Genomic DNA, 27,500 nt, shown 5'->3' with positions numbered 1-27,500 from the left:
CTTCAGATCATCTGTAATAAACACTGCTGAACACATATGAACAAATAACACTCCTAGAGTCAAACTCACTCTAATAGTAACTAGATAAAAGCTCAACATTAAAAACCTACATCATAAAAGATCCAGTTTCTATTAAACACAGCAGAGCTGCTCGTGTGTGCTGTAAATGATGCTCATGAGTCTCTGAGTGTGTGTTTTGTGATTATTTTTGTGCACTGACATACCATCTGAGATCAATAAGAGCAGAAACTGCAGATGAACGATCTACTTTTTGACTTCCGGCGCACAAACGGAAGACCACAAACACCTGCGAGAACTAAAATCCTTCAAAACACACAGAAACATCAGAGACACACAGCAGATCAACACAAACCGTGTGCGATGGATATGTTTTATTGAGGTATTTTATTGAGGTATCATCATCATACGACTCCATACACAAACAAGAATCAGATAACCACAGAAATAAACAACTAGAACTAGTTAAGCTCAGGTTAACAGCCACAAGCTGCAGTTTAACTAGTAGCGCCATCTGCTGGATGGAAACACACTGACATGCTTTATGAAATATATTCATATGTACAGATTCATATTGAGCTTTACAAATATACTTACAGTAAATATGATCATAACACTTTAATCTTTATATTTATTTCAATAAATATATATATTTATATTTATCTCATATCTGCAGATGTTCTGAACATTCCTTTATATTACACAAATGCAACGCAGCATTCCGTATAGCAGCAAAGAACTGTGGGTAAATACTGATGAAAGCACATATGTACAGTCAGCACCGTGCTGCCCTCCAAAGGCAAAGTGCAGTAACTACGCCAACACTGAAACGGAGAAAAATGCCTTTAAAGTTTTTCAAAACAGCTGTCACAAAGTCCATTTTAAACTCAATTTTGACCAAATGTGTAGTTACTGCGCTTTGCCTGTGGAGGGCAGCGTGTGACGCGTGTCTGTCGATGGTTAGTTATTGACGTTCAGTGATGGTCAAACTACTCGTGCCAATCATTCCCTGTGTGACCAGACTGATGAACGTCAATCCGATTCACCGATATTTCCCACTCATTCTCTTTAGACGCATTTCAGAGATTCGTCAATACATGAACACAAAACAAAATACATGAAAACATTACTATTCTCTGAACGATCAAAACGTCCAGTCTGTTAAATGTTTTATTGTAGTTATGTGAATGTTAAGGAAACGTTCCTTTTTTAGAATTCTGCAAACATTGTGGGAACATTAGCTTTGAATGTTCTCTGAACCACCGGAAACTACTAAGTAGTAATTAGGGCTGTCGGTTTAACCCGTTGACTTAATTGATTAGTTATAAAAAAAAACGCAATTTAATTATTGTAACGCAGTTAACACACTGGCCCCGCCCCCAGACCTGTACATCATCTTATATTTCATATAGTTGACTGATCACAAATATGATGCAGAGCAATAATTCCATAAATGCAGTTATGCCCTAAAAGTCAAGATACTGGTACAAAAAAATGCCCCTTTATATGTTTCATCTGGTATTATAATAATGCAGGGAGAGCTGTATTACTCGAGTGCTGATCTATCACAAGCTTAAAGGTTATTTTATACAACAGAGTTCAGTAAATAAGTTGACATTGTGTTTATTTATTGTATTTTAAACAAAATATTATGTTTTGTTTTGTTTTTTGTTTTTGCAGAGAACATATTACCTTTGAAGCTACAGCAGAATTGTTGCATGTCTCTGAGAAACACAGTGGTGTTTAGTTTCTGAATGAATCTGCGTTTTGAACAAATCGTGCGAATCAATGACTCAAAGGCTCATTCATAAATAGCCCATTTACTTCATTCCTGAATCAATTAGCTGTTTCAACAAATCTGATAAAAGTCATTTACAGCCACCTGCTGGCAGATTTAGTTTCTTATTTAGAGTAGAATTTCAGTAAAATAATAATAATAATAATAAAAACATTAAAGGGATAGTTCACCCTCATGTTGTTTAAAAGCTTTTTTTTTGTGGAACATAAAAAGTAGAAAGTATTTTGAAGACTGTTGGTAACAAAATACCAACAAATACTGAGAAGTATCTTAAATTATCTTCTTTTATGTTCCATCGTTTGCCGTTGAGGTCTAAATGTTTATGTGTAATACATTTTATGCTGAATCAAACTAAATATTTATTTCTAAAGCTACAATTTGTAATCTCTACTTGATACTTTCTCATTTAACACAAAAATAGCTTTAAATCATCTTCTGTGGGTATTTTCATAGTCAAATTCATTTTGCGATTAATTAGATTAATCAAAACATCATGTAATTAATTCGATTAAATGTTTTAATCGACTGACAGCCCTAGTAGTAATGTAGACAAACATCTAACTAAAATGCTTTAGAAAAATGTTTGTATAAATATTGTTTTTGAGAATATAATTAAAAACCAGAAAAGTGGAAGAACGTTTGTTCATAACTAACTCTGAGAACATGATCACATCTGATGGAGAAACACTTTAAACATCACAGATAAAGATAATCAGGTATTTGTGAATGAACTACAGATCCCATGAAGCACTGAGTCAGTTTGAAGTGTTTTTCTCTGATTTCTCAAATCTTTCAGGAATCATCATCACCACTGCTGCACTCAACTAATGTCTACTAGTCTAGCTAGTGTGCAAAACAAGCCTCTGATTGCTGTTTCCATAGTAACAGTGGTTTCTGGGATCAGTGGATTATGGGTAATGTAGTTCTTCAGCAGGACACTGAATCTCAGATATGAGGCTGGATGTGTGTCAGAGAGAGTCAGTCACTCACGCCATTTTCCTGTCAAAATATCTATAAGAGGTGGAATCACATTGTGTCTCGTTCAGCTGACGGGTCTCAGGACGATCCGTCTGCAGCAGGACGTGAGGTCAGAGGTCAGAGGTCAGAGGTCGGTTGTGGTGTGAGTCAGAGCCAGATCTCATCGCTGCTGGTGCTGCTGACTTTATAGATGTAGCCGACCATCGGATAACGAGCGAAACCTGCGGAGATGCAGAACCACATCAGCAACACACAGACAGAGCTGCTCCAGCTCCAGAACCTCAACATCAGGCATGATTTGATCGTCTCAAATGTGCTGCAACTAATAATCTAAAGTGATTCACATCACACACGCAAAGATGCTGAAAGATCTGTCCAATGAGGAACACAGGTTTATTTCTACATGCAGCCAGTTTTAGATGTGCTTAAATCATTTTAGGCGTTTATAATAAATGCTGTGTCTAATTAATTGTATGTATACTATTACTGTTTTAATTAATATTTTGAATTTGTTTTTACTTTTATATTTTCCCATTTAATTAAAATTCCAGTTAAAGCTTTAGTAATTGCATGTGGTTTTGTCATTATTATTATTATTTTACATATGTCTGTAAAGGTTTTTATCATTTTAAAACATTTTATAAGTTTTAGTAATTTTAATTCATCAAATATTGCCTTGACCACTAGCTAAAATGTGTTTTAAATATTTTCTATTTTTGTTTTTAACATTTTATACACATTTTGTAATATTTTAACTGTTTTAAATATTTTATTATTTTATTTTAATTATGATTTAAGTTTTAGTTCAACATAATAGCTCTGATTCTACTATTATTTCTTTTTGTTTTATACTTATATTTTTAATTCTTGTTCTGTTGTGAATACTGTTACATTTTAAGGATTTATTTTGGAGTGACAGGAACTAAAACACGTTTTAACATGTATGTTTAAACATTTAATTTTATTTATAACCTGCAGTTCAAAATTTACAGTACAGTAGCCTTTTTGTTGTTGTTTTCTGTTCAGCTTTTCATCTCTCATGATCAGTTCTTGATATCAATCTTTTGGTTTCAGGCTCTTTAAAGGGGTCATCAGATGCAAAACTCACTTTTCCATGTTGTTTGAACATTAATGTGTGTTGGCAGTTTGTGAACACAACCACCCAACAATGATAAAAATACACCCAGTGGTATTTGTTTAATCTTTAAAAGTAATATCCCCTTTTTAAAATCAGCTCATTCTCAGCTTCTTGTGGGTGTGACGACACACAGACAGAGGCCCCTCCCACGATAGTTGATTGACATGAGCGTCTTACCTTAGCCCCGCCCTCACCGAGCTGAAACAGACCGACTCTGATCTCCATTGTGTGACTCAGGAGCAGAGGAAGACTCTGAGCGATTGAGGTGTTCTGTTGTTGGATGTAATAATGAACACATCTGAGCCACTGAAGACGCAGAGGATTAACGTTACTTTCGTTTTTAAATGGAAAGCGCCGATCCCGATCTACATATGCGTCTATGTTCGTGTGAATCGTTCCTGATGCAGCTTCACCCACAGCAGAAGTGAGGATAAGGGTTTTTTATGCATCTTTGCAAATGGCCTTCCTTAATAATGTGCTTGTTGGCAAGTTTCACCGATAAACGCGGCTAAAGTAAACATCACGTCTCATAATCCCAGAGAGGGGCGGGGCGAGCAGAGCTCATTAGCATTTAAAGGGCCCATGCAATAAAATGAGTTTAGTTTTGCAGAGCTGATTTTGACAAGGTAAAAGGGTGTTTTTTTACACTACTATTGAGAATTTTTAACCAAAGTATATTATAGCCTTTTCATAAAGACCCTAAAGAATCATATCAACTTGTGGAAAATGGGCATCCGATGACCCCTTTTAAAGGCACAGAATGCAAGTGAAAATGCATGAGGCTGTAACAGGTGGTGACCCCTGACCTCGGGCGGCGTAGGCCGCAGACAGGTCCTCCTCGTCGTCGTCAGCGTGTCTCCTCTCCAGCGTGTTGGGTCTGGAGCTCTGCTGTCCTGAAACACATGAGTGCAGTCAGCGCTGGCGTCTGGGTGCCGGGTGACGGCTGCGGATGGGACTCACCCTTACAGAGCGCGCGGTCGTCGTTGAGCTGCACGTGTGACGGCAGAGACATGTTCTCCCGCGGCAGATACACGCCGTTCACCTGAATCTTGACCGCCTCACCGCTGCAACACACACACGCATCACATCAGCTGACCATCGGACTCAACAATCATCATTAGCAGTGAACGCTGAAGGAGGCGCACCGTTTGCAGGAGAGATGCACTGCGGCCGGCTCCTCTGAAAACAACACACAGACATCAGATCAGATCAGGATCACTCAAACACATGCTCATGCTCAGTGTGTGGAGATCATGTACCGACGGCTTTGGTTTTGTCCTTCTGAATGAGGAAGAACACCATCAGGGTGAAGATGAGGAGGGTGATGAAGCCGGCCACGCCGCCCGTCACGATCCCGAACACCGGCACCTCCACACGCGACTGCAGGAACTCTGGAGGAACACCAGACAAACACAGTCTGTGAACGAGCACCAGCCGCCGCTCCACAGAACAACATTCATCTGAAACACAAACCTTCCTCTTTACTGCTGCTCTCATACTGCTGAATATCAATCATTAACACTTAACTAGAGAGTACAGCTCAGAGACACACTTTAAGATGGCTTAGAAAAGCTTAGCTAGAAAGTTTTAAAAGTTTGGCTGTTTTCAGTTTGAAATACAGTCGTGGCCAAAAGTTTTGAGAATTACATAAATATTGGAAATTGGAAAAGTTGATGCTTAAGTTTTTATAATAGCAATTTGCATATACTCCAGAATGTTATGAAGAGTGATCAGATGAATTGCATAGTCCTTCTTTGCCATGAAAATTAACTTAATCCCAAAAAAAACTTTCCACTGCATTGTTAAGGCGGCTTCAGGGCGTCCAAGAAAGTCCAGCAAGCGCCAGGATGGTCTCCTAAAGAGGATTGAGCTGCGGGATCGGAGTGCCACCAGTGCAGAGCTTGCTCAGGAATGGCAGCAGGCAGGTGTGAGCGCATCTGAACACACAGTGAGGCCAAGACTTTTGGAAGATGGCCTGGTGTCAAGAAGGGCAGCAAAGAAGCCACTTCTCTCCAAAAAAACCATCAGGGACAGATTGATCTTCTGCAAAAAGTATGGCGCATGGACTGCTGAGGACTGGGGCAAAGTCATATTCTCCGATGAAGCCTCTTTCCGATTGTTTGGGGCATCTGGAAAAAGGCTTGTCCGGAGAAGAAAAGGTGAGCGCTACCATCAGTCCTGTGTCATGCCAACAGTAAAGCATCCTGAGACCATTCATGTGTGGGGTTGCTTCTCATCCAAGGGAGTGGGCTCACTCACAATTTTGCCCAAAAACACAGCCATGAATAAAGAATGGTACCAAAACACCCTCCAACAGCAACTTCTTCCAACAATCCAACAACAGTTTGGTGAAGAACAATGCATTTTCCAGCACGATGGAGCACCGTGCCATAAGGCAAAAGTGATAACTAAGTGGCTCGGGGACCAAAACGTTGAAATTTTGGGTCCATGGCCTGGAAACTCCCCAGATCTTAATCCCATTGAGAACTTGTGGTCAATCCTCAAGAGGCGGGTGGACAAACAAAAACCCACTAATTCTGACAAACTCCAAGAAGTGATTATGAAAGAATGGGTTGCTATCAGTCAGGATTTGGCCCAGAAGTTGATTGAGAGCATGTCCAGTCCAATTGCAGAGGTCCTGAAAAAGAAGGGCCAACAAATACTGACTCTTTGCATAAATGTCATGTAATTGTCGATAAAAGCCTTTGAAACGTATGAAGTGCTTGTAATTATATTTCAGTACATCACAGAAACAACTGAAACAAAGATCTAAAAGCAGTTGAGCAGCAAACTTTGTGAAAACTAGTATTTGTGTCATTCTCAAAACTTTTGGCCACGACTGTAGTTTGAAAGATGAAAGTCTGAATGTTCTGAAAGCAATACAATATATTAGAAAACAGACAGACAGATTCTACAGTTGCAAGGTGTTGCTGGCTGGTTGTTGGGGTACCCAGAGTGGTTGCTAGGGCGTTGCTATGCGGTTGCTAGGGTACCCGGGGTGGTTGATAATGTGTTGCTATGTGGTCGCTAGGGTACACGGGATGGTTGATAAGGTGTTGCTATGCGGTCGCTAGGGTCCCCGGGGTGGTTGATAAGGTGTTGACATGTGGTCGCTAGGGTACACGGGGTGGTTGATAAGGTGTTGCTATGTGGTCGCTAGGGTACACGGGATGGTTGATAAGGTGTTGCTATGCGGTCGCTAGGGTCCCCGGGGTGGTTGATAAGGTGTTGACATGTGGTCGCTAGGGTACACGGGGTGGTTGATAAGGTGTTGCTATGTGGTCGCTAGGGTACACGGGGTAGTTGATAAGGTGTTGCTATGCGGTCGCTAGGGTACACGGGGTGGTTGATAAGGTGTTGCTATGCGGTCGCTAGGGTACCCGGGGTGGTTGATAAGGTGTTGCTATGTGGTCGCTAGGGTACCCGGGGTGGTTGATAAGGTGTTGCTATGTGGTCGCTAGGGTACACGGGGTGGTTGATAAGGTGTTGCTATGTTGTCGCTAGGGTACACGGGGTAGTTGATAAGGTGTTGCTATGCGGTCGCTAGGGTACACGGGGTGGTTGATAAGGTGTTGCTATGCGGTCGCTAGGGTACCCGGGGTGGTTGATAAGGTGTTGCTATGCGGTCGCTAGGGTACACGGGGTGGTTGATAAGGTGTTGCTATGTGGTCGCTAGGGTACACGGGGTGGTTGATAAGGTGTTGCTATGCGGTCGCTAGGGTACACGGGGTGGTTGATAAGGTGTTGCTATGTGGTCGCTAGGGTACCCGGGGTGGTTGATAAGGTGTTGCTATGCGGTCGCTAGGGTACACGGGGTGGTTGATAAGGTGTTGATATGTGGTCGCTAGGGTACACGGGGTGGTTGATAAGGTGTTGCTATGTGGTCGCTAGGGTACCCGGGGTGGTTGATAAGGTGTTGCTATGCAGTTGCTAGGGTACCCGGGGTGGTTGCTAGGGCGTTGCTATGCGGTTGCTAGGGTACCCAGGGTGGTTGATAAGGTGTTTCTATGTGGTTGCTAGGGTACCCGGGGTGGTTGCTAGGGCGTTGCTATACGGTTGCTAGGGTACCCAGGGTGGTTGATAAGGTGTTGCTATGCGGTTTCTAGGGTACCCGGGGTGGTTGCTAGGGCGTTGCTATGCGGCTGCTAGGGTACCCAGAGTGGTTGCCAGGGTGTTACTAGCATGTTTTTGAAATGATTATCAACTTACTTGTATGATTAACCGGTGACTAGCATGTTGTTACCATGATTAGCAAGTTACTAACACGTTGTTAGCATGTTTATGGCATGATTAGCAAGTTACTAACATTTTGCTAACATGATTAACAAGTGACTAGCATGTTGTTAGCATGTTTCTAACAAGATTAGCAAGTTAATAGCTTGCTGTTAACATGATTAGCAAGTTACTAGCATGTTGCTAGCATGTTTTTAGCACGATTAGCAAGTTACTATCATGTTGCTAGCATGTTTTAGCATGATTAGCAAGTTACTAGTATATTAACATTAATAACAAGTTACTGACATGATTAGGAAGTTGATAGCATGTTGCTTGCATTATTAGCAAGTTAATAGCATGTTGCTAACATGTTTCTAGCACGATTAACCAGTTGTTAACATTTTGTTAACATGATTAATAAGTTACTAGCATGTTGCTAGAATGTTTCTAGCATGATTAGCATGATATTAGCATGATTAACAAGTTCTAGCATGTTGCTTACATGTTATTAGCAAAATTAGCAAGTAATTAGCAAGTTTTTAACATGTTGTTAGCATGATTAGCAAGTTGCTAGAATGTTTCTAGCATGATTAGCAAGTTGTTAGCATGTTAGCATGATTAGAAGATTACTAGCATGTTGCTAGCCTGTTTTTAACATGATTAGCATGTTGTTAACATCATAGATATGTATACCTAGATACCCCATTGGACCGCTCCAAGCACGTAGATGCGTCCGCCATATTGCAGCGGTCCACTTGACGTCATTCACCATACTGTAGGTTTGCAGACCAACGGCTGTTCAGGACTGTGGCATTTCGAATATTCAGTGGTTACTATGGTGATTTACACAGATCTATGGGTGAATGACGTCAAGTGGGCCGCTGCAAAATGATGGACGGCTTACGTATAACGGCCCATAGAAACAGTCGCTAATGAGGCATCTAGGTATATATATCTATGGTTAACATGATGCTAATATGATTGTCATGTTGCTAGCATGATTAGCATGCTATTATCATGATTAACATGTTTAAATCAGCTAAAACCAGTTGACTCAGTAAAAAACAGCTAAAACCAGCCTAGGCCTAGTCTTAGCTAGGTTGGTCTTTTATCAGGTCTCCCAGCTTGACCAGCTAAGACCTGCTAAAAAGTGTGAAAACCCACTTTAAAACCAGCATGGGAGACCAGCCAATCAGCTTAGACTGTTTTTGTGTGTTTTTTTTTTTAGTTGTTAGTCTTTGCTACAGTAATAAACAGTTTAAATACACAATTAGACCCATTGCACAAAAGTTTTCACCCCCTTAATGAATGTCTATCAGATTTTTTGTGGTTTTGATAGTCTGGTTTACAAAAACCGTAAACTGGATCAGTTAGTAAAGATATAGCAACCCGAGTCAGACCAGTATGAGACCAAGTTTGGAGGTTGCAGCTTCAAAAGTCTTAGAGGAGATACAGTTTAAAGTGTAGTCTCAGAGGAAGAAGTTAGTATAGTATTTGAGCTCCAGTGATGAGTCTCACAGTGAGGACAGATGCACAATGAGGCAGTGTTTGGCGTCACCTGTGAGCGTGAGGTTGCTGTGGGCGGAGCCCAGGCTGTTGTTGGCGTTCACCGTCACGTTTCCCGATAGGCTGCTGAGCGTGACCTGCAGGCTGTGATTGGCCAGCCAGGGGAAGCTGCGCGAGTCCAGGATGAGGAAGTCTGAGCTGTTGGCCACCAGCTGACCGGACTGATCCACCCAGCTGATGGTGGCGGGGGGGTTGGAGCGAACCAGAGCGAAGAGGATGAGGGCGAGGCCGGGGTCCGAGCTCTCGCTGTAGTGAGCGTCCACACGCAGGATCTCCGGCTGAACTGAAACACATGCGTTACAGCAACCTTCAGCAGGATCACTACGACACTCTCTATCGCCATCTGCGGCTCACACATCAAATCACACGCTGCTGGTGGACAGATCCAAAATATAGCTGCAACCAGCGATCACCGGGATTCACGCGCTTTAAGGCATTTAAGCACATATGAAAAAAGACATTATGTAGCAAGCCTTTTTTTTTTTTGCAAATGCAGGTAATTTATCAGAGAAATATTATGTTTTATAACATTTATGACCGTTATAGCGCCAGCTGTGGTCCGATCTCCTTAAAACTTGTTTAGAATAATCTGTTGCATGAGCTCAGCAGGTTTGTGAAGTTTTGAGTTTTTCTTTAAGCGTTTATAGGATTTTGGGTGAATTCGAACATGCCTGTTATAGCTTCCCAAAGGGTCAATTCCAACATTTTTTTCATCATTATTGACCTAGAGAGTCCAGAGAAATGTACTGCAGTGTTTTTTTTTCCCCAGATTGAGCGAAAAACCTAGGACTAGTTTGCAAAAGTAGGTTTTTGACGTCTTCTCAATAATTTAACAAATGATTTGATTGACAGCAGTGCTTCTAGAGGCAAAGTTGTATGGAATGAGTCCTATTGTATGATATGAATATCGGTTGTATGAGCAAAAAACGTGCAATGCTCAACTGTTTACACTTTTGAAAAACGCGATATCGCCCCCCAGTGGCTGATTTATTTCAAATTTGTCTCAGACCTTTGGGCTCATGAGTCAAACAGGTCCACCAAGTTTCGTTCCAATTGGTCTCCGTTGACCATGTCTAATAGGTGCTCAAACTTCATTGGCCAAAGGCGTGCATGTTTTTTGAGATACAAAATGTCCTTATAGACTCTTGTGGCACTTTGGACCAAGACCATGCACAGCAGATTTTCATGTTAATAGGACAAATGCATAGGTATAGCCATTTTTATGTTTTTTCCTCTCATAGTGCCATATTTTGGGATTTTGTCCTGTGACCTCAGATTGAGCTCTTACATAAGTGTTCTGAGTTTGGTGAAAATATCTCATTCCATTCAGGAGTTATAGGCATTTTACTAAAAGTGGCCCTGCCCCATTTCGAAGGTTTTGGTGTCCCTTTGCGACGATGAGTCGGAAGTTCAACTTTTTATTGATAATTATTGATATTCGCTCTTCAGAGAATCTTTCTGCACTGGTTTGGTTCTGGTTGGGTGAAAAACCTAGGACTAGTTTGCAAAAGTAGCTTTGGCAAACCAGGATCACGATTGAATCTGTGTGTGTTTTTGTTTGAGCCAAGAATTCCAAATTCCAAGACACTTCAGTCTGCAGTTTAGGAGTTATGAGCAATTTCGCACTTTTGATGGCTGTAGTGCCTCTGTCAGGACGATTGGGGTGAGCTTTGGTGACGTTATCGGCGGTGTGAGTACTACCATCCCTCCAAGTGTCAAGTCTCTACGACTTATGGTATGGTCTGCACCATCTGTTTTATACAGAGATCGCTGAACAATTACAACAGGGTTTCAGCGCTACACATCTGAACCCTTAATAAAATTACATGACCAATTTCCACAATGAGCAGTGTTTTTCGCTCAGACTCACACTGGACGTTGAGCGTGACGCTGGCGTTGTAACTCTCTCCTCCGGCGGGGTTTCGCGCCGCACACACCAGCTCTCGATCCCAGCGATTCGGTTTCAGTGTGAACGTGCTGTTGCGCACCGATCCGTATTTAAGCGTTCCGGAATCCTGCGCTGACGTCTTAACCAGACGCCCCGCCCCCCGACTCCCCGTCACCTCGCTCTGACGCTCGCCATTCAGGTACCAGGTCAGCAGGGGCGGGGCTCGAGCATCCCAGCCCTCTGATTGGCAGTTGAAGTTTTGAGTGACGTTCTCCTGTACGGTGACAGACGAGGCCTGCTGTCCGTCAATTTTGGGGGCGGGGTCAATGGAAGCTGTCAGACAAGAAAATAAAGTCAAGAGCAACATTGAAACTAGATCATAATGTATGTGTTTGTGTTTGTGTGTGTTTATCTGGTCTTACCTGAACAGGCCCAGGTCAAGGTGTGAAAGAATAAAGCAGAGAGACGCGTCCTCTGCCTCAAACACACACGGGGCATAGTCACCTACACACACACACACACACACACACACACACACACACAGGAGGGTCTCAGACTGTCAACACTAAACTACAGAGCGTCCATTATCACGTCAGCAAAGCACTGCAGACCCACACATGAGTGATTGAGATGCATCAGTCAGCAACAGAACACAGTGTTTCCAGGCTGATATTGACATGCAGAATCATCATCTCACAGCTGCAGGACTCACATTCTCACAAACACACTGATACTGTACATATGATGCAAATCACATGAATCACTCACACACATACACTCAAGAGTGTTTTTACCTCTGTGCACAGAGACGCTGCTGACTCTGACCGGTTGAGGAGCCATTCAGAACACAAACACACACATACACTCACACACACTCATATGGCAAGCCGTTTTAACATTTAATCCTTAAAACGTACTAGTAGCTATTTTAATGCTACTAGTACTTATTTATCTACTAGCAGTGTTGGGGAAAGTTACTTTTAAAGGTAATGCATTACAATATTGAGTTACTCCCTAAAATAGTAACTAATTCCGTTACTTAGTTTAGCTTTTTATGGAAAGTAATGCGTTATGTTACTTTTGCGTTACTTTTTAAATCTGGGCAGGGCTTGCTTGTTTGTTTTTCATTTAAAAAGATGTATTTTTGTCAAATGTAAAAGCCTTTTCACACCAGAAGCCTCAGGCTTAGAGAAAAGTAAATCTCCGTCTGTACAGTAGACCGCAGAACAAATGTCAACCCTTCAGCAATAAAAAAGGAAAACAAATGTTAGATTATCTTGAGTCATTTGTGCTTATTAAAATGGATGGGTGAAGTTACTAATTCCATCTTCAACAATGTGATTTGATTACTATACCAATTACTCTCTCTCTCTGAAAAGTACATTACTATACTACGTTGTACTAATCACTTTCTCAATAAATTTCAACTTCGGCCTGTGGAACAATATAAGGATAGACATAAAACTTTAAATTCTTTGAATTATAAAACATCAAACTGCGTAAATTATTCTTGAACTGATCAAAGACAGATTACATTAAACACATACATTTTAAATTAGATGTTACATTTGGTTAAATCCACTATTTTATTAGTCTATACAAAATTAAATGCAATTACATCAGAGTAATTTATTAATTTATAGAAAAAAAAGTTATGCCTTACTTTACTTTTTCAAGGAAAAATAAATAACAGTAACTAATTAATTAGTAACGCATTACACCCAACAACTCGAGTTACTATTTTATTGTCACTAGTAACACATTTGACATTTTTGTTGTTGATTTCTATGTGGATCTGTCCTCCGGATGTCATTCAGTTCTGACTAGTATGTATTTCAATAGTGATCTTTCTTAAATATTAGCCTACTAGTAAGTATTCATGAGATACTGGTACTTATTAAACAGTATTACTAAAGTACTAAACTCTATGTAAAACGTACTAATAACTGAGTACTGGTATCTAATCAATAACAAATAGTATCCAATGAATAAGTTAAATTATCTTTTAAAAAGCTACTAGTACCTAAAGAGTAAGCACTAGAATCCAGCATGAATCAGATGCTGTTATATACACTAGAATGCTATATAGATTAAATGTTAGGTAAGCTTGCCATACACAGGATAACCCCATCACATCTGGGCTCGACTCGTCAGGTCTGCTGATCCTCTGCAGTGCAGATTCACATTCAGACACCAGCAGCTGCACACAGAACTCATGATGAGGAAGAAAACCCATTGACATCAATCCTGATTGTGGTACAAAAACCCTCACTGCATAAAAACAGATGCTAACAAGCAGTTCTCTCCTGAGCCTCAGAATCAGTCCTCAGACGAAGGCTGGTAACGCTAATATAAGGAATGTGTTACGTCTTCCTGGCATTTATTCAGAGCATCTCCATCATTAACAGGAAACATGAACAAATGTTCTTACAGTAATGTTAACAGAATGTTTGTTCATTTATGTTCTCAAAATGTAAGCACAAAAGCATTACTTACACATCATTCATGAAACGTTTCATTTGAATGTTCGTCTAACATTTTTTTAATGCTGCTAACTTAATAATGTTCAAAAATAACGTTCCCACAATGTTCACAAATGGGTAGAAAGCAATGTTTCCTTCCAGGATTATTTCACTTCCAGAACATAAATGTCTGGATAATGTACTCACACCCATGTCTCTCTTTCTTCAGTCGTAAAGAGGAGAACATTTGAGGATTTCTCTCCATATAGTGGACTTCTATGGTGCCCTGAGTTTGACCTTCCAAAATGCAGTTTAAATGCAGCTTCACAGGACTCTAAACGATCCCAGCCGAGGAAGAAGGGTCTTATCTAGCGAAACGATCAGTTATTTTCTAAATTTTTTTACACTTTATATACTTTTTAACCTCAAATGCTCATCTTGTCTAGCTCTGCCTGAACTCTGTGTATTCCGGTTCAAGACAGTTAGGGTATGTCTAAAAACTCCCATCTCCAACTTCAAAATCACCCTAGATCACTGATTTACTCTTTTTGTTTTGTAAAGGGTGTTTGATCTTCTTTGTGCATTTACTTTGTAAACACTGGGTCAGTACTTCTGCAGAGATGGAGAAGTTGGAGGAGAAAATGAGATGAGAGTTTTTAGACATACCCTAACTGTCTTGAACCGGAATACACAGAGTTCAGGCAGAGCTAGACAAGATGAGCATTTGAGGTTAAAAAGTATATAAAGTGTAAAAAAAAATTTAGAAAATAACTGATCGTTTCGCTAGATAAGACTCTTCTTCATCGGCTGGGATCGTTTAGAGTCCTTTGAAGCTGCATTTAAACTGTATTTTGGAAGTTCAAACTCAGGGCACCATAGGAGTCCACTATATGGAGAACAATCCTGAAATGTTCTCCTCTTTACGACTGAAGAAAGAGAGACATGGGTGTGAGTACATTATCCAGACATTTATGTTCTGGAAGTGAACTAATCCTGGAAGGAAACATTGCTTTCTACCCATTTGTGAACATTGTGGGAACGTTATTTTTGAAGTCCACTATATGGAGAGAAATCCTAATATGTTTTCTTCAAAAAATAATTTCTTTACGACTGAAGAAAGAGACATGAACATCTTGGATGACAAGGGGGAACTAATCATTTAAATTTGACTTAACCAAACTAAACATTTAAAAAAACTGTTCGTTCTGAAAGTTCAGAAATAACATTTTTACAACTTAATAGAAACGTTAGCAAAACGTTCTTAGAACATCATGTTAGCTTGTTTTAAAAGATCTTCACAAAAATAAACAGGAAAATAACTTCATTTTAGGAAAGTAATCAATTATAAAACCAATTGAGTTTGAGCTGCAGGGGTATCAGTAACATTAGCAGAAGTGCTTCATAAAGGAACACATCGTGCAGAACTGTTAAACTGTGAAGGTGTTTTCTAGTTTTTCTGCAGTACAGATGATCCTCAGGTGAGCTCCAGTACCGTAGTATTCTCATCTGATACCGCGGTACTGCCGCCCCCTGCTGGACACGCTCTGAAAGAACACACGCACACACACCTCCTCATAGTCATTTCTTTATTTATATATATTTATTATTTCTCTCAGTTTGTTTGGAATCTTTTTTAACCATTGTTGTTGCACTTTAGTATTTTTTCCAAAAACATAAAGCCAAAAAAAAAAAAAAAAAGAACAGAAGAAAAGGACAAAGCTCTATAAAGGAAAAGAGGGAGGAGCGTGACATGATGGACAGACGGAGGAGGAGGATGATGATGGTGGTGGTTCTCTTCATCACAGACTCGCACGCCCGTCTCTCCTCAGACGATCACATGACAGTTATTGGATTGGTCGGACCGAAGACGAAACGGCGGCAGGAATCGTCCAATCTCAGCGCTGGATGAAACACAGTCGCGTTTGAGCGTTACACTCAGAGAGATGTGAAACCAAGCGTCCGTCCGTCCGTCCGCTGTGCGTTTGGCTAAAGACATGGAGGTGACGTCAGAACAGAAGTGAAACGGCAAAATCAACAATATACAAAAGCTTTTCCAACAACATCCACAAAAAGTAACCGATAAAGCTCTGAAACAGAAGTGAAGACGGATCCGTCAAAGCCGTCGGACCGACGGACGGACGGATGGAATGAAGGAGGACGAGGAGAAACGGGGAGGAGAAGCAAAACAGAAACCAAAGTCACAAAAACCGAAAGTGCAAAAATCACTGTGAGGAAACAAACGCGGCTGTTCTCTTGCAACATAGAACGCTTTTAATAATAATCGTCATTCTTTTAATAATGTCATAACCATAAAACGTCTTTTACAGAAAACAAGAACAATAATGATCATAATTCCTACAGAACATTAGCCATAAAAATGCGTTAAAAATAAAAAACAGAAGTGAAGAAAGTCGAGAGCGAGTGAGAGTCGGCCGTCCCGGCGGAAGGGGTCGATCGTGAGGTCACGGCCTGACCGGAATGATCCGCCGCCGCGGCGCGACAGACGGGACGCCCACCGCAGCACAGGCTTCACGTGAAATACTTTGGGTTTGTGGCGTTTGGTAATGACGTCTCTTCGTGTGTGTGACAGTGTGTGTGTGTGTGTGTGTGTGTGTGTGTGTGTTTACGTAAGACTCTGTGTTTGCCTTGTACATCGGAGTGCGCGAGAGCGCTGCTATGGCAACGGTAGGAGGGGTTTCGGGTGCGGGAGGGGCGGATGATTATTGGGCTGCAGCAGCAGGCGGCACTCGCCCCAGCCAATCAGAGACACTCCCGGCGGTGCGGAAGAGGAAGCCGAGAGCTCCGCCCCCTGCGTGCAGGCCACACCCACGACACCCCGACAGACAGACGATGAGGATTTGGCATGACAGCACAACACAGCAGACGGATATGAGCTTTATACAGCAAATACACCCCTGAGAGAGAGAGAGAGAGAGAGAGAGAGAGAGAGAGAGAGAGAGAGAGAGAGAAGACAAGTTACACACAGAACAATATTATCTGATGATAGCATGGAATTAAAACTGAATGCAGGAAGTGTCCATTACACACTTTATTTGTTTTGGTTCATTAAGGGGAGACACTACAGACAAAAACTTTTTTCATGCACCTGTCAAGTTTGAGATTTTGGGCTTTTTGGTGTTTCATAAAGTGTATTTCAGACTAGTGGAAAGAGAACACCCAAAAGACACTGTTAAGTGTTACTTTTATAGCACTTTATCTATCTGAGATTTCAATTACAATACATGAGTGTTTTCTCCTACACTGAGTCATAAATCTCCACTTCAGCAGCACTTACACACACCACATTCCTGTCTATATTCTTACGGTTTTTACAGAGGGATTTGTTCATATAGAATTTGCTTGAGTTTATACATTTTATTTGCCCAAAATTGTAAAAAAACAAACAAATTGTTTTTTGTATGTAAGTTTTTTCTGAATTATGGAGTGACAAAATGAGATTCCCAAAATCCCAAAAACATTTGACTCTAATATGTCAAAAAAAATTAAACAAGAATTTTGAAACTGACTTCATCCAGTGTTTAGATTTTTGTACTAGAAATGTATGCAAATTAGCACATATTTCATTAAATACAGCCTCATTTGCATATTTAAGACTAACATTTTAGAAAACTTGTAATACAATTTTTTTTTGCAATTATCAATGTAATCAATCACATGGGTAAGTAAGGTGATAACTATTAGTTAATTTTTTTACCCTATTCACCTGCAGTGTCTAGCCTTAAGTGCATCATTTAGGTAATTTTCAGAGTTAACACACTACACACACTATTTAGACTACAGAACAGCACAGAATAGTGCATAAGCATGTCAATTAGGATGCACTTTTTGACTCTATGGCAGAAGTCAGGTCAGTTTTCAAAATACACACTGACTATGTTTACATGCATCCTCATCATACCATTACAATGAGATCTAGACAATACTGCGATTAAACTTTACCTCATGTAAACACAATACTGCAAACTGATGTGATTAAGCTCATACTCACAGTCAAATATGCTGATCATAATCATTTACACCTTAATCGCATTTGCTCTGACGTATGTTTTTCACACAACTTCGTCAATGAACTGTGGGACATTCTGAAGATGAAAAACTATCCAATACGGCCATGGGCATGTGTTTTGAGTTTATTACTTGTGCTGTGCATTAGCGTATTTTAAAAAAAGCTGTTAAATAAAGCAATAAGCCCCAATAAGCTGTGGTTTACACGGAATTTGTAACAGCTTCTTACTTAGAATTTTTGCATTTGGCTTGTTTCAATCAAAAACGCACTTAATTCTGAAATGTTTTTTCTTTCTTTCTGAAAACAAGACAATTTTTACTTGTCTAGAAAATCCTTCTTGATTTAAGAATCTTAAGATATTTTGGTTGGAAACAAGACAAAAATTCTTTCAGCTTCTACGGGTATTCCACACATAGTAAGGATTCACAAAATAAAACAGAGCAAATAAAGTGTTGTCCGCCAAACAATGTAGTTCCTCAGAAACAGTTCTGGCAAGCAACTCACAGACGTAAACAAAGGTGTATGTTTGGAGAGTAATTCAACCGCAAATGCGGATAAACCAATCAGATTCAAGGACCGGAATGATCAGTTTTAGAAATAAACTTCTTCAGAGATCAGAATAATGCAAAAAACATGTTAAATTTTTTTTTGTTTGAGTCATGTTAACATTACTGCGATTTTACCTAATTTGCCTCATTTCTATAGGGCTTTATATAATACAGATGGTTTCAGAGCAGTTAGACAGTAATAAACAGCAAATAAAAGAATCAATGATAAAAACTCAACTCTGTTTCAGTTCAGATTCTGCTGAAAAGTCAGTATTCAGATCAAATCAGTTCAGAGTTTACTGTAATAATCGTATGATTGGTGCACATGTAAACATAGTCATCGTATCCTTATATAATAATGTGATAACACTAAAGGCCTGTGTGTGTGTGTGTGTGTGTGTGTGTGTGTGTGTGTGTGTGTGTGTGTGTGTGTGTACCTGTGTTTATTAGACCCCGGCCTGTTCAACGCTGTACTGCAGATCTGGGGTTTTGTAGCTTAGCAGCATGTCACTGGTGCAGGAGGACGGGTAACACGCGGCGGGGTGAACGTCTGCCTCCACGTCACACGCTAAACACACACAACACCATCAGTGAACATGAGCACATGTGTGTGTGTGAGAGAGTGTGTATATCTGTAGTGTGTTTACACACCTGACCCTTCCCTCTGCTGCAGCTGCTGGCTTCCTGTCAGAGACGATTGGCTGAGGATGTCCGACATGCGGGCGGAGCTTAACGCCTTCCCAGCCAATAAGCTCATTCCAGACATGGGCTCCGCCTGCTCCTACAGGAAGAGGAGGTCAAGAGGTCAGCACTGGAGCTGCGTCTCACACACGCGCACACACACACACACGCGCACACACACACACACACACAGTCTCACAGACGTACGTAAGCATCGTCGCAGGTCTGGATGGTGTGATGTCGCTGTAATGATCCTCGCGGTCTGTAAGCGTCTCCCTGTGCGGCGCGTGAGCCGTAACCGTTATGATCCATCACCCGACAGTCTGCCGCATCAGCACACGCCTCTGAGACACACAAGAGACATTTAACACCAGTCGCAGCGCAAATCAAACGAAAAATGTATTTTGTGTATTTTTGGTGTATTATTTTTGTGAAAATTAGGCAGATTCATGACCAACTTTTAGGAAAGTTTTTATACGTCACATATGTGACCCTGGACCACAAAACCAGTCTTAAGTCGCTGGGGTATATTTGTAGCAATAGCCAAAAATACATAGTATGGGTCAAAATGATTGATTTTTCTTTTATGTCAAAAATCATTAGGAAATTAAGTAAAGATCATGTTACATTAAGATTTTTTGTAAAATTCCTACTGTAAACTTATCAAAATGTAATTTTTGATTAGTAATATGCATTGTTAAGAACTTAATTTGGACAACTTTAAAGGTGATTTTCTCAGTATTTAGATGTTTTTGCACCCTTATATTCCAGATTTTCAAATAGATGTGTCTCGGCCAAATATTGTCCTATCCTAACAAACTATACATCAATAGAAAGCTTATTTATTGAGCTTTCATATGATGTATATATCTCAGTTTTGTAAAATTTAACCTTATGACTGGTTTTGTGGTCCAGGGTCACATATATGTTGCGTATGCTTATTTAAGTCATTAAAAATATTCTCACTACCAGTAAAAAGTTTGGAATAATAACTTTTTTTTAATGTTTCTGAAAGAAGACTCTTCTGCTCAAGCAGCTGATGATACGCAGCTCTATATTTCTTCACGGCCCGGCGAAACATACCAATTTGAAAAACTAACAGAATGCATAGTTGAAATAAAAAATTGGATGGCAAGAAATTTTTTGGTGGTAAATTCTGAAAAAACAGAGGTGTTAATTATTGGACCTAAAACCTCCACAAGTAATGACCTAAAACAGTCTAATACTAGATGACTGCTCTGTAAATTCGTCGTCATCAGTCAGGAACCTAGGCGTCCTATTCGATAGCAATCTCTCCTTTGAAAGCCACATTTCTAGCATTTGCAAAACCGCATTTTTTATCTAAAAAATATATCGAAATTACAACCTATGCTATCAATGTCAAATGCTGAAACATTAATTCATGCGTTCATGACCTCAAGGGTAGATTATTGTAATGCTTTATTGGGTGGTTGTTCTGCACGCTTAATAAACAAACTCCAGCTGGTCCAAAATGCAGCAGCTAGAGTTCTTACTAGAACCAGAAAGTATGACCATATTAGCCCGGTTCTGTCAGCATTGCATTGGCTCCCTATTAAACATCATATAGACTTCAAAATCTTGCTAATAACTTATAAAGCCCTCAATGGTTTAGCTCCTCAGTACTTGAGCGAGCTCTTATCATATTATAGTCCCTCACGTCCGCTGCGTTCTCAAAATTCCGGAAATTTGATAATACCTAGAATATCAAAATCAACTGCGGGTGGAAGATCTTATTCACATTTAGCGCCCAAACTCTGGAACAATCTACCTAACACTGTTCGGGAGGCAGACACTGTCAGTTTAAATCTAGATTAAAGACTCATCTCTTTAACCTGGCCTACACTTAATACATTTCATAATCCAAATCCGTTAAAGGATTGTTAGGCTGCATTATTTAGGTCAACCGGAACCAGGGACACTTCCTATAACACCTGATGTACTCGTTGCATCAGAAGAAGAATGGCATCTACGCTAATATTAGTATCTTTCCTTCTTATTCCGAGGTCACCGTAGCCACCTGTATCCAGATCAGACGGTCACTGCAGTCCCCCGGATCCAGTCCAAACCTAGAGCAGATGGTGGATCAACTCCTACAGCCGAATGTCAGCGGATACCGTGTCAACTAGATGAGCCCCAGAGACAGATCATCAAGAAAGAACTCCTACCCTAAACGGCCACCGGCTCAAGGCCATGGGAACCAGATGAGTCCTCCCCCAATTTGACTTAGTTGCAATATGGAACTCTTGCATTATTATTGACATTTTATTTTATTATTTTAATACTGTAAAGTTGCTTTGACACAACTTGTATTTGTAAAAAGCGCTGTATAAATAATCTTGACTTGACTCACCAAGGCCGTGTTCACACTTGGTGTCTTTTTTTAACTGCCAGCGTCTGTTTTACCTTATAATCCTATGGAATAAACCATGTTTTCAAAAAAAGTCCTGAGCGCTTTTTTAAACGCCACCGCCAGCTCAAAATGTCTTTTCAAGTTGAATTTTTTTTTAACTTTTCTGAAGAAAACGCCCTACGTCAAGCGCTTTTTTGAGAGCTGACCAATGACAAGCGAGTAGCTAGATTTTCCGGTCATTTCCATAACAACAAGAAAACATGGGAAAGGTGCCGTTATATAGACTTTTATTTTATTGTTGTGAACCGGATTCGCCTCCCTGTTAACTTTAAAAACCGAAGTGCAGTGTTGCTAGCTTCTTGAGCCGCACATCGACTTGTAAAGTAGCGCCGTTGCGATTCGGGCGTCCCTTTTTCGAGTCTCGGCTCGCAGACCTTTCCCGATCCCGTCCCCCTCTCTCTCTTCCACTTCGCTTCCTGTCTAAATACTGTCCTATCAAATAAAAGGCAAAAATGTCAAAAAAGAAAAGAGCCAGCTTCCTCTTTTATCAGCATTTCTGTTGTTATAGCAATCTGCTGCAACACTTCCAGATTTTTTTTGTAACTAAAAAAGTGCGCTTGTCAACTTTTTCTTGTCAAAAAAGACACCAAGTGTGAACACGGCTCAAGGCTGCAATGATTTGATCAAAAATACAGTAAAAATAGGAATGTTTTGAAATATTACCTATTTAAGTAACTAATTTCTGTGAATCTATTGTAAAATGCATTTTTTTGATGCAGCCATTACTGTATTTTTAATCAGAAGAGACATCTTTCAAAAATAATTTCAAAATCTTCATTGTACATGTTTACAGGTAGTGTACACCCCTTCTAATGGACAGGTTTGACTACTTTAGTCATTTCCATGAGTACAAATCTTGATGTTTAATCATATAATGATATTCTAGGGAATTGAGTGCTTTTAATTTTACAGCAACAGTTTGGACAGGACTCTTTTCTATTCTAACATGACAATGCCTCTGTGTATAAGACAAGGTTCAAAATGAAATGATTCATTCCGTCAGTGTGGAAGAACTTTACTGGTCTGCAAAAAGTCCTAGTCACCAAACAGCAGTGACTTGTACATATGGGTACAGTCACTTTAGACAAATCCAAAACTGTTGTAACAGAGATGGAAATGCATTTTTTAAACACATGAATCATGTTTCCATCTTTGTTGCCACAGTTTTAGAAGTGCCCTTTTCTGATCTAAAAAAGGGGGTGTCCCAATACTTTTTGTCCATATGGTGTATGTGCAAGTCATTGGTGTTTGGTGATGATTTTTTGGCTCAAGGTCTGCATTTAAAGTCACACCAGAGGAGTTCAACTGGGACTAGGACTTTTTCCACACTAATGTAGTCAAACTAACAATAAAGTAGTCAAATGTTTCAGCAATGAGAGTGACTCAACTATTCTAACAAATGCATATTGATATTTCTTTTTATTAAATTTAATATATACCTATTTTTATTCATTATTTTATTACCGCACCTTATTTTACTACCATTTACTACTGTCATATGGAAGCTTGTTTCCACCATGGGATGAAAAAAATTAAAATGACTTAATAAAAATGACTTTTTTTCTTGTAATTCTTGAGAAAAAAAAGTGTCAATTACGAGATTTGCAATAAAAAAAAGTCAATCATGAGATGAAAAGTGTCCTATTTTTCCATAAAAAGCTTTATTTTTTTATGTGTGGTAGAAACAGGTGTGCGATTGTGCAGTGAGCGTTGCGTGTACCTCTATTGGCCGTGGTGCTGCTCATGTAGGCGTGTCTATGCGTGGGGGAGGAGTATGGGGGCGTGCTGCCGTGGGGCGGAGCCAGCAGCTCGTGTGTCTCGGCGCAGGGGGCGGCGGCTTTGGCCAGCAGGCCCTCGTGATAGGCCGGCATCTCGTCCTCCTCCATGCTCTCCGAGTGAGGGAGGGAAGGGGCGGGGCATTCGGGCGGGGTCCTGATTTGGAGCAGGTGATGATAGTGCTGCGTGGGCGGGGCTTGCGGAGGGGCGGGCTCTAAGCTCTCGGCGGCTTGGCCCAGTTGCTGCAGCAGAAGCATCTCTCCGTAGTCCTGCGGGTTGGTGGGCGTGGCCGAGGCGGCGGAGGGCGGGGCCGGGCGCGGGCTCTGTCGTTTGAGCAGCGCGGCGAGGTCTTGCGGCGGCAGGCGCGGGTCGGCGTGTCCCGTGAGCGAGTGCCGCGGCGAGAGGAGGCCCTGCAGGGTGGGCGTGACGTGTTGCTGGGCCGGCCGGTACTCCAGCGGCGTGGGCGAGAGCAGAGCCTGCTGCAGCGCAGACGGACTGCCGTAACCCACCGCCGCGCCCTGATAGCCCTCCAGCCCCGGCACCTTCAGAGACGCCCCCTGCAGGTAGGGGTTGTAGGTCCCGATGATGCCGCTCACGCCGGCCTCGCCGAACATGTGCGTGTTAAACTGCTCGTACGTGGATGTGTGGAAGCGACTCAAACTGCGACTGCAACACAATCAAACACATGAGCACGACTGTGAGATAACAAAGGCTAATTAGCATAACCACACCTCCTACTATCTTCATGTGGGAGGAGTCTGGTCTGATCTGACTCCTCCCCTCTAACACTGAGTGCTCTAAAGCCAACATGAAACTGTTATGTAATGTAGGGCTGTCAAATTATTATTTGAATATATGTCAAATTTGAAAAAATGCATTTGAATGAAAAAACTAATCTGACTTTTAAGATGAAGTAGTTGTTTTTTAGCCTATCCAGTTCAACCCATTAATTTGCAAAAATGGCAGAGCCAGTGGGTGAACACATTGCCTGTCTGTTGAAATGTTGAAAGATGCACTTTGACTTAATCTACATGCTATTTTGTTACCTCAACTTCTCTGTGCACCAATTTAGGAAATTATATTTGATTTATGAATGCTTAAAAAGTACTGCACAGAATCATGTCCCTTCACTGCTTTCAATTATAAAAAAATGCAGTGCTTTATTTGGTTTATATTTTCTCACTGCACCCTTTTGTAGTCTTAGAAGACAAATACAGGACCTTCTTTCTCTATCACAAAATATGTCTTTAGAATTTAAGTAGAATTTTAATGTGACCCTGAACCCCAAACCAGTCTTAAAGGAACACTCCACTTTTTTTGGAAATAGGCTCATTCTCCAACTCCCCTCGAGTTAATAAGTTGATTTTTACCATTTTGAAATCCATTCAGCCGTTCTCCTGTTCTGGCGATATCACTTTTAGCATAGCTTAGCATAGATCATTGAATCCTATGAGACCAATAGCATCACGTTCAAAAATGACCAACGAGTTTCGGTATTTGTCCTATTTAAAACTTGACTCTTCTGTAGTTATATCGTGTACTAAGACCGGCGGAAAATGTAAAGCTGCGAGTTTCTAGGCCGATAAGATTAGGAACTACACTCCCATTCCGGCGTAATAGTCAAGGAAGTTTGCTGCAGTAATATGGACACAGCAGGAGCAGTAATATCATGCGGCACATGTGCAAATGCTAAACTAGCTGGGAACTCATTTCTGATAATACTCCGCCTGCTGTGTCCATATTACTGCAGCAAACTTCCTTGACTATTACGTCGGAATGGGAGTGTAGTTCCTAGTCAAGTTTTAAATACAACAAATATGGAAACTCGTTGGTCATTTTTGAACACGATGCTATTGGTCTAATAGGATTCAATGATCTATGCTAAGCTATGCTAAAAGTGGCTGAATGGATTTCAAAACGGTAAAACTCAACTTATTAACTCGGGGGGAGTTGGAGAATGAGCCCATTTCCAAAAAAAGTGGAGTGTTCCTTTAAGTAGCACAGGTATATTTGTAGCAATAGCCAAAAATACACTGCATGGGTCAAAATTATCAACTTTTTTCTTTTATGTCCAAAATCATTAGGATATTAAGTGAAGATCATGTTCAATGAAGATATTTTGTAAATTTTGTACCGTAAATATATCAAAACTTAATTTTCGTTTAGTAATATGCATTGCTAAGAACTTCATTTGGACAACTTTAAAGGTGATTTTCTCAATATTTAGACTTTTTTTGCACCCTCAGATTCTACATTTTTAAATAATTGCATCTCGACCAAATATTGTCCTATCCTAACAAACCATACATCAATGGAAAGCTCGACTCACTGTAGGGAACATGTATTACACTACATAGAGTCCATACTGTAAATAATGATAGCAATTTTATTGGTAAAAGACTGCAAAAATGCGACAGTAAAAACCTGATAATTGGTTGTGGTAAACTTTCTTCATCGATACGGTCAAAATCTGTAATCTAATGGGACATCTGATGTAATTTTAGAGTAAAATACTGTAATGTACAGTTTTTGCAAATGAATTAAAAAAATTCAATGACAGCTCATCATGTGACTTTCTTTAGCAGCAGTTGTCAGTATTTTATGAAACATTTTAGTAATTTGGTATATTAACACTAATTCAATGAAAGTTTTTGATTGTAAAACTTAAAATGTTGCATCAGCCACAGCGGCTGATTTTTACTGTAAGTTTCACAGATATTGAATGTTGATTTCATGTTGACTTTAAAATACATAACACTGACATCAAAACTGCATTAATTTTGAGTCAGCGCTTCTCAACACTGCTCCTGTTGAAGTGTTCAGTGTTGTGAATCACTGTGTTCATCTAATAACAGATCTAATCAACATCCTGTCTCACATCCACTGGAGTCGAGATCTAATGTGATCTCCAGTGAACGTGACGCAGGACGCTCATCTACCGCTAGCACTGGACTCCAGCAGCACGTCTCAAAGTACCTCAAACGGCCGGCAGTCAGTCGTCTGGACCGATATACTGTCGTCTGGGAGAATCTCTCAATATTTACACAAATCATTCCACAACAGATTCATTTAAATCATCTACAAGCACTAAACATACTGAACTGCATTGAAATGAACATAAACAGCACTGAATCAAAACTAAAATAACATTGAAACAACAGAGTCATTTGATTTTCGAACAATACAAAAGAAAAGCACAAAACAAGGTAAAAGCGTAAGAGAGCGTAAGTGTTTCCGCGGCGCGCGCGTCACCTGTGAGTTTCCGCGTTGTCGGCGCTCAGCTGCTTCCCCAGAACTCTGTGAGACGGCGTCGTTAGGAAAGCCTGCCGCTGGGCTCCGCCCCCGAGCTCCACCTCCTGCACCTGAATGGTCACCTGCTGCTGCGGGAGGGTCTGCGCCATTGTGCGGGCGGAGCCCGGCGGAGGCTGCTGATTGGGCAGCGCCATGCGGGGGAGGCTGGTGGGGGGAGGGCTGGCGCTGGGAGACTGGTAGAGGGCGGAGCCATGCTGAAACTGAACCGCAGACGGCCCGCCTGTGGGAGGAGTTTAACACATCAACGTCACGAGAGACTCTGTAACTCACACATCGGCGCCTGCGGACCGGCACTGACCGTGCGCCTGCATCATCCCCTGACTCCCCGGAGGAGGACTCTGATTGGCTGGCCTGAAGAGGTGGTTGTTGGGATGCGTAGGAGGAGGACTGGAGGGCTGAATACGCAACCTGACAGAGACAGAAGCACAGCGATGAAGACCTGTCCGTCTGCGTGTGTGTGTGTGTGTGTGTGTGTGTGTGTGTGTGTGTGTGTATCTGGGTGAGAGTGTGCATGTGTGAGAGAGTGTGCATGTTTGAGTGTGTATGTCTGGGTGAGAGTGTAAGTGTGTGAGAGAGTGTGCATGTTTGAGTGTGTATGTCTGGGTGAAAGTGTAAGTGTGTGAGAGAGTGTGCATGTTTGAGTGTGTATGTCTGGGTGAGAG

At 41.0% G+C, this 27,500-nt stretch overlaps 2 protein-coding genes across 4 annotated transcripts in view; both read right to left on the bottom strand.

Moving 5' to 3' along the window:
• Positions 1–380: 380 nt before the first annotated feature.
• Positions 381–12,450, bottom strand: LOC141284723 (transmembrane protein 25). Its single transcript, XM_073817735.1, has 9 exons — positions 12,396–12,450; positions 12,024–12,105; positions 11,584–11,934; positions 9,706–9,996; positions 5,192–5,323; positions 5,078–5,111; positions 4,893–4,996; positions 4,739–4,825; positions 381–3,015 (listed from the first exon to the last, which is right to left on the bottom strand). Exons 2-9 carry the CDS (start codon positions 12,097–12,099, stop codon positions 2,942–2,944), a joined length of 1,149 nt encoding a protein of 382 aa, XP_073673836.1. The 5' UTR covers positions 12,100–12,105; positions 12,396–12,450; the 3' UTR covers positions 381–2,941.
• A 3,185-nt stretch (positions 12,451–15,635) lies between these two features.
• The window catches only part of sik3 (SIK family kinase 3), a 50,043-nt gene continuing 38,178 nt past the window's right edge, over positions 15,636–27,500 (bottom strand). For 2 of the 3 annotated variants that reach the window (XM_073817276.1, XM_073817278.1), the window contains 7 exons: positions 27,137–27,246; positions 26,779–27,058; positions 23,471–24,192; positions 19,527–19,663; positions 19,290–19,419; positions 19,076–19,206; positions 15,636–16,978 (listed from right to left, as the gene is read on the bottom strand). In XM_073817276.1, coding sequence (XP_073673377.1) covers positions 19,085–19,206; positions 19,290–19,419; positions 19,527–19,663; positions 23,471–24,192; positions 26,779–27,058; positions 27,137–27,246 — 1,501 coding nt within the window. In that variant the 3' untranslated portion in view covers positions 15,636–16,978; positions 19,076–19,084. Of the gene's footprint in view, positions 16,979–19,075; positions 19,207–19,289; positions 19,420–19,526; positions 19,664–23,470; positions 24,193–26,778; positions 27,059–27,108; positions 27,247–27,500 lie in introns of all 3 variants that reach the window. The other variant, XM_073817277.1, reaches the window with a different exon arrangement.

This window comes from Garra rufa, chromosome 14 (assembly GCF_049309525.1).
Source record: "Garra rufa chromosome 14, GarRuf1.0, whole genome shotgun sequence".
In the NCBI taxonomy this organism is placed as follows: domain Eukaryota; kingdom Metazoa; phylum Chordata; class Actinopteri; order Cypriniformes; family Cyprinidae; genus Garra; species Garra rufa.
Note: the sequence above shows the minus strand (reverse complement) of the source record. Positions and strands in the feature narration are given on the sequence as shown.